The 12,656-nt window shown below is 39.8% G+C and overlaps 1 protein-coding gene across 1 annotated transcript; it reads left to right on the top strand.

Annotated features, from left to right (window-relative positions):
- Nucleotides 1-8,366: 8,366 nt before the first annotated feature.
- Nucleotides 8,367-12,287, top strand: zfpl1 (zinc finger protein-like 1). Its single transcript, XM_089017059.1, has 8 exons — nt 8,367-8,506; nt 8,970-9,077; nt 9,158-9,269; nt 9,471-9,664; nt 10,204-10,282; nt 10,365-10,550; nt 10,979-11,096; nt 11,180-12,287. The coding sequence occupies exons 2-8, from the start codon at nt 8,976-8,978 to the stop codon at nt 11,364-11,366; spliced, it is 978 nt and encodes a 325-aa protein (XP_088873185.1). The 5' UTR covers nt 8,367-8,506; nt 8,970-8,975; the 3' UTR covers nt 11,367-12,287.
- Nucleotides 12,288-12,656: the final 369 nt, after the last annotated feature.

Raw genomic sequence — 12,656 nt, 5'->3', positions numbered from 1 at the left:
TTCAATTCAGCGTAAGAACCCTTAGACTCTCTTCTTTCATCAGAAAAAAAAGAGTTAATTCCTAAATTATATGGGTCTGGAGTTATCTGAGCTTGAAATGCAGGCAGCTGTACACAATACATTACAACATATATTGATTTCCCCCCTTGTGGAAGAGAAAAACATTGCCAGAGCACTTTATCGAACAAATTCGGGAATGGTGCTCCACGTCACAATTCAATTCCCGAATAAATTCAGGAAAGGCAGCGAATGCATTATTATAAGCTGTGAAATGATTTTTTTTTTTTTTTTTGGGGGGGGGGGGGGGAATGCAAGACAAAAAAAATATTCTAATTTTATCATTCCGTCTTCCTTGTTCCAGTATATTGTTTTGAATGAAAAGGTCATGCATTTTTTTCCTTCATGTCTTATGTCTACTGTATCTACGTATTTGTATTTTATGGAAGGTTAGAAAATGTGGGTAATCATTCTCTACATGATCCAATATTACATTTATTGCAAAATTGCTTCAGACCGATATTGCCTTTAGGTCATTTGTTGGAATACAGTAACTTCTTTGCATGGAGTGTATCTATTTTACATCTGTGGTATTGTTTTATTGCATTTTGTCATTTTCGAGCAATGTATTGCATGTTGTATGTTGTTTGCAGGTGGTTATGTCCTTGTATCTTATAGGCATCAGCCCAGCTGTGACCATAATTTTGACTCCTATAATGACTCCCACCAACTCATTTCCTGCACAGGTATAAGTATTTTTTCTGACATCTGCCTCATTTTGTGTTGTACACACAATCATTTGGTCCACATAAATGGCACCATTTATGGTGAGGAAGCGGCTGACAAATGTGTGTCCGGGGCGTAGCGGCAAGAAGAATGAACGATAGCACCATTAACAATGTACTGAACAGAGCTTTTTTTATGTTAAAAATGGAGCCCTCTTCCTATTGGCTATCGAAAAGAATGTATTTCTGTGATTCATTAAGTGTAGGTACACCGAAGAGAGGGTTAACGAGAAACAGAAGACTGGTAAACCAACAAAATCAGTACCCTCATTGTTGTTTGCACTTATGCATTGTCATGCTGAACATTTAGAGCATGCACATCCTGTTTTCAAAGCTAATTTGATTCTCCTCATGGAAACACTGGTTGAAATGGAGCCTGTTCTCAGGTTCCTGATTGCATTCGTCATTTAGACAGTATACAAAAACCCATGCTTTTTATTCATTATTGGTCTTGTTTAATCAGACCTTCAATTGTGCCCAACAAGTTAGTTTAAAACACAGGTGTCAAAGTCAAGGCCTGCGGGCCAAATCCGGCCCGCCACATCATTTTTTTTCGGCCCGCGAAAGCAAATCAAACTTGTTAAATTCCATGATGATTGCTAAAATCTGATCCAAAATTTCATATTTTTGGATGTCAACCACAATAAAAGTCATTATTCTTGACTTTGAAAAAGAGTTATTCATTAATTTGCTGTGTGCTCTATTTGTAATATTTGAAGGGATTTAAACATTCTAATGGGTTCCCCAAATTCATAACGGCCCTCGAGAGGAAACCATAACTACAATGTGGCCCGCGGCAAAAAATGACTTTGACACCCCTGGTTTAAAAGAAGAAAATGATTGGGAAAAAAATTGATGGCCGAATGTTCACCTTCGACTATAGCAAACCGTCCGTATGTTCTGGTGAAGCTCTATCTACCTACCTTATTTATTTGTATGTTTTTTTGCATCAACCTTTTGCCGTATCGCTTTCCGTTGTTGTTGTTCTTCACGCTCACATGCTCTTGTAAAACGTGCTCTCCTTGTTTAATTGCACTAGAATACTCCAGTAGCATATGCACGCACCTCTGACATGCTCCCCTAAAAGAAGAAAAAATAATAAAAAGGGTGAGCTACTGGCTGTTTGGCTTTCTTTTTTATTTTAGAACCGGTCTGCCATTTCCCAAGTGGTTTCTTTCAGTTATTTCCCTGAACCAATTCTTAAGCTGTAGAATTTGCAAGCTTATTAAACTTCAGTCCATCCAAACATGATGTAAGATCCAATAAAAGCCAAACTGCTTGGGAGGTGATGCCATCGTGGCATCATAAAGGCAACAGTTCACACCACCCATGTGCCATTTTCAATGAATGCATTCTCTTTGATTTCATTACAGAATTAATCATTTAAAAACATGGGTGGTCGAGGGGTTGTGACAATTCTCACTATTTGTAACCTATGTGCCCTTTCTGTTAACCTCAGACGGAATAACAAATAACTGTTCCTACCAACTGTCCTTGAAGTGTTTCTGCAATGTGTTCTTTATGTTCCATTATTTTAGCAATCAATTACAGGCCACCATTTCGCCCAATGTTCCCCGCAATATTTTTGACATATTCATAGAAGTGTTGTGGCATTCTCCCTGAGGAACTCCGTGCGTAGGGAGCTTTGATTTAACGTGTAGGTTTGGTGTCGCATAAATTGAAGCCCCCTTGAGACTTTGCGGTGATTACATTCAACCTAAAGAAACGATAACATGGTGAAATGTGCACATCTGCTGCAAGCTAAATGTTTAAAGCAAACACGAAGCTGTAGCATCTATTGACGAAAAGAGATTGTCTCACATCTCCTGTCCCACGTAAATCCGCTTCAATTCCAAGCCGCGACAGTTCTACACACACACACACACACACACACACACACACACACACACACACACACCGGCGCTCTGCGTTGATGCTCCTTTCTTCTCATCGCAGGCTCCTCAAGCCATGCATCCATCCAGCCAGAGACTGGCCGATAGCGAATAGACAGAATAGAAGTTATCATATTTAAAAGTTTTAAGGTTAGTTAGCCGCCGAACACAAAGACCACAACGAAAGCACAGAGAAACCTGGGGTCAATCTGAGGTGAACAGACAGCCTGTTAAACTGTCCTCTTCATGTAGGAGATCTGGCCTTGGACTGATTTAGTACTTGCTCAACTCCTTCACAGGACATAAGTTAGGTCTTGGGAAACTCCTTCACATCAAGAGGTCATTAGCCAGTTTACAAAGCTATCGGTTCAGGGAAAGACAACCAATTAAAATGTCTATGTGCTGTTGTTTATAGTTGTTGGTGCTTGGGACGTCCAGGGGTGTGGTATTCAAATCAAGAAAACTATTTTTAACGAATGTATTACCTAAATGTGCAGACCCTCGATATAGATTGGATTGGATTGGATATGCCTTTATTAGTCTCACAGTGGAGAAATTTACATTTCACAGCAGCAAAGTGATAGCTTGCAATAGCAGTAAAAGACAATCTTCCTGTGTTCAAGCTATTGTTCAGTGTCCGACCGAATATCTCTGACACTGTCCAACAGCACTGACCTTTCCGCTGAACAAAGCGGGGCTATGAAAATGCTGTCCATTATAGGTGCAAAAAAGCAAAATGGCGACGAGTGCTCCTGCTCTTTCGTGTACCAATGTTGGCAAATTTCCTCTCTGACTGTCACGTTTTGCAAGGTGGTGATGGCAGATGTGGATCCCAAATAGCAGGCAGGAGGGAGCAGCAGGTTGTGTTTGAGGAATTGTATTAAAAATAAAGTCAACAGGAAGAAAATCTAAATAATCAAAGTCATTCAAACAGAAAAATACAAAGTTTCAAATAAAGTCCAAGAGTAAAAGTCTGCCAGATGAAACAAACACATGCACAGCATACAATGCATACAATTGCATACAACATACAACAAACAATGACCCGACACCGGATGGTCGTGCAGGGAGTCCTTTTAAGGGTCACTGATTAAAACGACCAGCACCTGCGAGGCTGCAGCCAGGGCTGACGTTGCATTCCTGTTGGTCGCCAATCCGAACGTGGCAGTCCGCCACTGATCGGGACGACCTGCACCTGTGCAGGTGCAGGCGGGGCCGACAGCGCCACCTGTTGGTCGCCAACCAGATCATGACACTGACATTGTTTGTATATCTCCTTTATCAAATATAAGCACGGCCTGAAAACAAAGAAGTATGTCTTGTCTATTTACTTGGGAATGAACAGGTTCTTTTTCTTTTTCAGACATAACCAAATTAATTGTTGCTTTGAAAAAGTGAAAGTGAAAGTGAAAAAGTGTGATTGTCGTGACTCACGTTGCTGTGAAACAGTGATGTTTTATCTGCCACTTTGGTCATTGAGCGCAATTGACTAGGCCGGTCTAAGTGCATCAGACCTCTCCCGTCTTTTATAAGATTATGGGCTACAAAATTAAATAGAATCATGTGCAAAGGTTGGAAGTGGAGGGGTGCGGGGGGCAGGGCTGAGGTAATGTCAAAGTCTCTGATCTTTATTGCGAGAGGCACCAATGAGCATGGCGTGTGCACAGTCACATGCACACGCACGCACACACATACGCAATTGACCGTATTGATTACATGTTAAAAAACAGCAGAAAACAGTTGAGGTCAGCAGGCGCATGTCTAAATTTCTTTCTCTGTCTCTCACACTCCATTTGTCTCTGTCACATTCAATACTCTCCTTGCCCCATCAGGGGGTCTCGCTTTACCCACGGGTGCAGTTCTCTTCTGTAGTCCTACACTCATACTCCGCTGTTTGTCTGAGTCTTTTTCTTGGCCTTTCATTGATATCGATCAAATGATCGATCAAGGCGGCAAAAAAAAAAATCGGAAATAAACAAAATCAGAATTTTATCAGCATTGTCAGCGATAGGAACCTTCAGAACTTGTAATTTTATGTCAGTCTGGTGATTCATCCGGGTACAAATGATTATTATAAAATTGAAATATTGAATAAAAAAGACAATGCAAAACAGACTTTAGATTTAGGTGTGACTTTTTAAGTGAAACGGGCATATATAGTGTTCATGAGTCTATGTCACGTTTCAGTTTGTGACCAACGGGTGGCACTGTAGTACCCTAACTGCAACTGCACGGGTGTTGGTCGTTTTAATCAGTGGCAGTTAAAAGGATTCTTGGCACGACCATTCAGTGTCGGGTCTGTCATGATGCCAAACGAAATGTTAAATAATTTCATGTTTTCTGGATTTTGGATGGGAGAAAGGTGCGCATTTCTCCCCATCCAAAACAGTAGAGTCGGGCGACCACTAATTGTCTCTGAGAAGGTGATTGCAACCACCTGGGAATGGCCAATAGCCGTTGGGACCTGATTGGCCAGAAGCTCAGGTGAAGCACCTTTAAAACCAGACTGAGGAACTCACTTCGAGGAGGACAAAGAGGGAGAAAGGACAGCCTGGAGAGCAGTGTTACCTGTGGTCTGCCGAAAACTGACACATGTTATGACTTCAAATAAAGAAAACTCAAAATATACTTCCTGGATCTGGCTGAGTGAACTTTTGTCATTTTTTTTCCACCTACTTGCTGTCTCGCCGCATAACAGGGTCATTGTTCGTTTCACCTTGTCATGTTTTTTTCATGTTTTTGTTTGCTACTTTGGAACTTTCTGATTTGATGACCTTGTTTGAGATTTTGTTCCTGCTCACTTTATTTAATACAATTTGTCAAATACACCCTGTTCCTCCCTCCTGCCTGCATGTTTGGAGTCCACTACCACCACCACCTTGCAAATCATGACATTCTGATGGGTGATGAGAAAAAATCCACTCATATGAACTGATGATTGGCTCCCACTTCAAGTCTCAGGTGAAGAAGGTGCACACAGAGCGGAGTCTGTCATGGCCGGGGGAAGGGGGGGGCACTGTGGGTCTGTGACTTTCATCAAGGCCACAATCATCTCATTTGTTATCTGGCTGTTAAACTTCAGGTCTTTGGGTTGACCCAGAACACCAGCCGGAGTAAATCTCCTTCCCGTAGACAAATTCATCACCATCTGACATACCCGATGGGTGCCAAGGATGGGAAATATCTTGCATCTCTGACATTCATGTCATTAATACTCCTTAGTTCCCGTTCTTTGTTGCTGCTGTCCCCGTGTTTTTTTTTTTCAGTACATCATTGCGCTATAAAAGATCATTTATTACTGTCAATACTACTTTGGCTTTCAAGGCTGCATTATGCAGGCTTGAATACGAGACTCGTCGATAGAGCTGATAACTGATCGATAATAGGCAGACCAATCAGTCATTGACTCCCCCATCTAGCCCACCCTTCTGTCCCAATCCGACAACCTATCTGATTGCTACACTTCACTCCCAACTGCTACAGCTGCAGGGCTCATTTGTCCTCTAGTGCTGGTGTCATTTGTCTTCACGTTTGCCTTCCATCTGATAGTTCAAATGCTTTACATATGCCCTTTAAATCTGTCACTGATTTATGTGCCCTTGACCTTACACTTCTAATTCATGCTAATCTGGCCTCGCATTTAAAAAAAAAAGAAGTCTAATCTTTTATTTCATTACCTGAGCTGGTCCTCTCATGCAAATGCAATCCTTCTAATATTGCTACTTGTTATAATCTGATGAACATCACTCAACAATTGAAATTATTTTGTTTAACAAATGTAAAAGCTTGCATCTACATGTAGGAATATATTTCTCAGTGCAATCCTGGATAAAAGAAGCATTTGGATTAATAATGGCTGTCATTGCCCAACATGTTATGGTCTCTTCCTTTTAAAGCAACGCCGTTTTGAATTCTTACAACACCCGAGGTGTCTATCAGAGATGTTCCATTCTTTTTATGACCATCATTTCCTATACTTACAATCCTTCACTATCTCATTTCCCTCATTTGCATTTACATTTCGGACATTTGGCAGGCACAGGTCTCTGGAGTGACTAGAAACGTTCCTCATTACCACAACCGCATTGGTTTAAAAGCACACACCACGTTTAGCGAAGACCAATTTATTCCGCTGATGAGATAACTATCAGAAGAGAAAACGTTACATCATAGAAAAAAAACTGTTCTTCGATCACATTTACTTCTGTAAATTAAGTCAAGTGGATTAATTAAATTCAAATAATCGCCCATTAAAAAAACACCAACATAGAAATTTGTAGCTGCTTTTTGTGATGAAAATGTGTTTTTGGGCGAAAGAAACTGTGTGCTAAGAATAAAACCAAACTGCATATGCTTTGCATATTGTTTGTCTTGGCTATTCTCATGTTGATGAACCAGTATGTCCTCTATCTGATGGTGAAACCCTGAAATACAATTGGGAGACAGTAGGTAGTCATATTTTATTACATTAGTCAATGTTTCTCAAAGAGATGTTTTGCGTGGGATTACGATATGACACAATGCAGGCTTATTTTCTCTAAAGAGGGCTGAGAAAATTATAAATGTATATAAGAATATCAAATGAAATGCTGCAAGAGCTCAAATACACAAACACCCAGAAATACATTCATATTTGATTTACCGTCTTCATCCCCTTAACCTACATGTCCATATTCAATAAATGGTTATTCAAATTAAATTCTAAGCATATAACCAGGCAAAACATATCGTGTTCTCTGTAAAGATTAAACAAATTAAACATTTTGAAATATCAATAAGTAAATCTTAGCGAAAGAAAATATATCGTTTGAAAGGGGAGTAAAAAAATATATTTTTATAAAACAGCAACACCCTTCACTAAATCGCCATGGTGGAGTGAGGTTTAATTTGGATCGTGCTTACAAAGGTTTCTTAGATTGTTACCACATAGGCTTAGTTATGCTGATGAGGTGATACCAGAGTGAATGGGGCAATCAAGCCAGTCATAGACCATGAACAGTCAGGACAATAGAAGTCATCAGTGTAGCCTCGGGGAATAGTTCTCTGCTACCCCCAACCTTAGAGCAGGGACCTATCACAGCAGGGGACAGGCACCTACACCTCTGTATATAGGGCCAGTGCTACCAGAAAAAAAATAGTTAGCTGAGGAAGCTTCTTGGATGAGAAGCAAAACGTCCGACACCTTCAAAGAAGTACAGATGACGGCTGAAGAAACCTTTTCATCGATGGACCATTCCTGTACGGCTGAGAGCTTTCACAGACGTAAATAAGTATGGTGAATATTTTTCATTACTCACATTCTAAAACTGTCAAGCCACTTTCTTCACATACACAAACCAGATGATATCCATTCACCTGCTTACTGGGAGTGGCCTGATTTCGTTTTGCCTCATTTGCTACATCTTGGGAAATATTTTGCAAATTCCATACCACATTCCAAAAAAATCCCCATTTTAGATATTTAACATACTGCATTTTGCGCAATGAAACAATTCACTTAATGCCACAGCATTTCAGTGCGGCTTCAGCTCTTCAGCATTTGCGCCCAATATCTCGAGAAATTATCTTACATTACCTTTTGGAGAAAAACAAACCCGTCACTTGACGCACTGTATAGTCCACGGCAGGAGGTGGCGCCCGTTCTTCAGACATGCCAAAAAAGAAGCGTCTGCAAAGCGGAAGAGACGTGGCACAAAAACAGAAGTAGGAAGTGTATTCATGACAGCTTCCTAGCATCATTCGTTCTTTCAAATTTCCACATAAAATAGGGTGAATGTCACCCTCTCAACGTTCCCTAAAGCCACTGGGACTTGATTGAAGTCTCTGTTACAGGTAAGGATGCCATTGACGATTAATGTCTGGCTTGCTGTTGCTCTATCGTTAGCATATTTAGCATGCTAAGCAGACATTGAGGAGCCAATGCCTATCTGTCACGTTGACATGTTGGATACATTTAAAAATAAGACAAGTAAACGCTGGCGAATGCTAGGCGTTGTGACCGTTTTATTAATATGCAGGAACCGATTGATAACCTAAGACTTAAGTAAAGTTTTGCAGTTACTAAAATGTATGATAAAATTGAAGTTAGGCAATGTGGCCTATGATAACCGTCTCGGTAGTTGTGTAAAAGAGCAAAATGGTGAGTTAAAATAATATTTTGCTTTGAATATTAGATTGAGTCATGCTGCAGCATGACACAATAAAGTAGCACCAAATGTCAATAACAGTGCAGAGTTAGTTACCTTGTTCCCTGTATGTTGGTCAGGGGGAAATGCCATTTTTGTTTTCTTCACAGGGGGCTATGGGTCTCTGCAAATGTCCAAAGAGAAAGGTGACCAATTTATTTTGCTTTGAGCATCGTGTAAATGTATGCGAGCATTGCCTGGTCTCCAACCACAACAAGGTCAGTGAAAGAAGAAAAGGGATGCATAAACATTTCCATATTCATAATCGAAATAATGTTTTTTTCTGTGTTCCTTTCAGTGCATTGTACAGTCATATCTGCAGTGGCTTCAGGACAGTGATTATAACCCAAACTGTCCTCTGTGCAATAATCCACTGATTGCTGAAGACACCGTCAGACTTATCTGCTATGGTGAAATTTCTGTCCTCTCAATCTACATCAGTAGCAGACCTATTGAGATGTGTAAAACAAAAGCAATGATGTGGGAATGAAATATGATACTACTCATTCATATCTAGCTTTTTACATTGTATTGCACTGACCCAAAACATCATTCATGTTGCTATGTTCAATTTAATTGAGTCACTGTTGATTTTCCTTCTTCCGCCTCAGATGTTTTTCACTGGGCCTGTCTTAACAACTTGGCATCCCGCCTGCCCCTCCATACGGCGCCAGCGGGTTACCAATGTCCCAGCTGTCAGGGTCCAGTGTTTCCCCCTTCCAATCTGGCCAGCCCGATTGCTGATGTGCTGAAAGAGCAGCTGTCTTCTGTTAACTGGGCTAGAGCGGGTTTGGGGTTGCCACTGGTAAGGACTCGGACCTACAGAGTACTGTACAGTAATTTAAATGAGAATGAGATATTGAGTTTTTATTTGTATACCCTTCATGAGTCACTCCATTAAGCATACCTTCTAAACTTTCAAATGCGATCCTGTACAATCGTGGTAAAACTACATTTTGACTTCCAGCAGTATACAAATATACTGCATCACATTGAGGTGGGTAATCAATCAATCAATCAATTCATGTGTTTGAAACCATTTCCGTATCATTTCAAAAGTGTTTATTGCACATGTCTACCGCGGAGTCCAGTCTCATGCTTTCATGTGTAGAGAGACTGCATGTTTTCACCGTTCATTGCATCGGATTCTCCCACAGTACGAAAACATGCTTGTCAGGTTAACTGAAGGCTAAATCAGGAGTGGCAAACAAATTTTCATCTATAGCAACATTGTAGTTATGGTTTGACTCAATTGAGTAGAAATTACCTTTCTCAACTGATACCTGTGTGCATCTCATATCTCCACAATACAGTATATTTGTATATTTTTGTGATCAAAATTAGGTTGATGAGCCAGTCGAAATCCTTCAAGAGGTTACAGCAAATGATGTGACAGACTACACTGACTGGTCCTCATTTGATGGTGAGTCCAAATGTTCACCACTTTGTATTTGCATTTTTAATTTCCTGATTGGTTCACTCCTTTTCTTTCCTTGTGGTTACAGCACAAGAGCAAAGTCACATTTACCACAGCCACTCCCACAATGCCAGCCTCAGCCAAGCACCTGTTTCATCCACAGCAGAGGACAACTTTGGGCTTCCGCATAAGAATGGGGATTCACATAGCCAAGATCACTCAGTCGTCAACTTTCCAGAAGCCACTACGTGCGACTCAATTACGATACACGCAGGTAAAGAGAGAGAAAAAAAAGACTATTGGCCTTGTGTTTTTCCTTTTCTTCACCAATTAGGTTATGTTTCATTCAGTACGACTTGTGTGTTAGCAACCTTCCTTTATAAAATAAGAAAACCTTTATTTGCCTTACAATTTAGAAATTCCCAATTTACAGCAGCAACATTATAAAAGGGAGAAAGTACAAGACAAAAAGTATATAAATATAAAATACAGATACTTTATAGGCATATTACATATGGGTGAGTGGGAATGAGCCAGGTTTTCAAGGCCATCTATTCAATAGTCTGACAGCACTTCTTGCAAGGGGTCTGTTTATAATTATGCATCTGAGGATGCAACCAATGTCTCACTGAGTAGCAGTTTTTTAAATTATCTTAATCCTGTGGTACTTTTGATTGGCAATTAATACAAAATGTTCTTCAGGGTCATCGCCAAGAAAGATCTATGACACGAGGGACAACAGCTCTGTCACACAGATAGACTTTGATGATGACAAGTACAGACGACGACCAACATTGAGCTGGTTTGCACGAATTCTCAAGTAAGTTCCGTAATAACGCATTTGCTATCATTTTAATGTATTGTATTTAATGTACAAAGAACTCTGGGTTGGTTGTCTTTCAGGAACTGTACAGGCTCAAAACGGGGATCTCTGACCTGGAAACAGCGGGTCTTCATGTTCCTTTTAGTTGGTGGGCTGGGATTCTTTACTTTGATTATCATAATGGCTAAACTCGGACGTGCCTCAGCTGGTTCGGATCCAAATTTAGATCCTCTTCTAAACCCACACATCCGTGTGGGTAAAAACTGAAATCAGATTTCAAACTGATTACCAATTTTTACCCAACCTCACTATGTTGCACAGCATTTATACTGTCTTGTGGAGAAAACCAAAATTGGCACACGAGTACACAATTTGGCCAGCAGAGAGAGACATTTGACCACCAGGAACTGAGAAATGGTGACCATTTCTCATTCAAGTTCTTTCCATTAAGGACCAACAAAGGTGTATTCAGCTGAATAGGTCTAATGGAAGCAATATTTATATTTACTTGTAGACTGATTAATATCAAATATGGACTCTTAAACTATGATGTATATAATTCTGAATGTAAAAAAAAACACTTCCATATTAGTTGCATAAGTGCAGTGCATTCAAACTGGAGTCAAAACGCATCTAATTTTGAAAACTGAGTGCTTTTAAATACTTTATTTATGTTGATCTTTCTGCTGTTTTTTGGGGGGGGCTTTGTCCATTAAACGGAAATACTGCAGAATTGTTGTCATTGTGGTGCCTATTTATTAACCACTTCAACATTACTACAAAAACTCTTCTTACTGCTGCCTACAATCTAGGTTTTCATGGTAAGTGGTGTGCATACAGGAGTTTTTGAAGTCATCACAAAAATGATCAAATTGGATTAAACTCAGAAATGTATGAACCGTTGACAGTTAATTGTGTTGAATATTTTGTTTGTTGCTATCCTATGGCTGAAGAGGTTGAAGTGGCATGGAGGAATTTACTCACTGGTGAACAAGAGAGTGACACTCAAATAGTTTTAACGGCTTGAATCTGTTAGATCCAGAATTTTATGTCCTCCGGGGGAATTAAATGAACTTAATATAAATGTCACGAATCGGGCTGCTTTAAATCCCTCATTCACTGCTTTTATGGATATGACATACAAATGGCAGGTTTTTGTCATGTATGAAAATATATTTTAAAAATGTGAGAGACCGAGACAAATCATTTCAATCTTGTACCAGAGTTGTGACCTGACCTGTGTACATTTCTTTCAGAATAAATGTTAACCCATTTACACCAAGCGCATTCCTATGAACACTGATAAATTCATTTTCAAATGCATTAATGTTATTTCTTCCCACATTAATTATTGTTAACTATAAATAATTATGTTACAGTAAAGTCTCGTTATATCGATATTCAAGGAAGTCCGAAAAAATATCGATATAACCAGGACTATCGATATATCCGACCCTGTTTGCATGTAATTTTCTCCGTGCGTGCATAGAAATAATATCGATATAACCGGGACTATCGATATATCCGATATCGATATAACGAGACTTTACTGTATTT

Source organism: Hippocampus bargibanti, linkage group LG16 (assembly GCF_051943395.1).
Source record: "Hippocampus bargibanti isolate YZ-2025 linkage group LG16, ASM5194339v1, whole genome shotgun sequence".
Taxonomy (NCBI): Eukaryota; Metazoa; Chordata; class Actinopteri; order Syngnathiformes; family Syngnathidae; genus Hippocampus; species Hippocampus bargibanti.
Note: the sequence above shows the minus strand (reverse complement) of the source record. Positions and strands in the feature narration are given on the sequence as shown.

Excerpts from the sequence above, each read along its gene's own strand:
- zfpl1 (XM_089017059.1), top strand. The coding sequence starts at position 8,976 with ATGGGTCTCTGCAAATGTCCAAAGAGAAAGGTGACCAATTTATTTTGC. Across the intron at positions 10,283-10,364 it reads TGACTGGTCCTCATTTGATG|CACAAGAGCAAAGTCACATT; the intron begins GTGAGTCCAAAT and ends TTGTGGTTACAG. Across the intron at positions 11,097-11,179 it reads TGGTTTGCACGAATTCTCAA|GAACTGTACAGGCTCAAAAC; the intron begins GTAAGTTCCGTA and ends GTTGTCTTTCAG.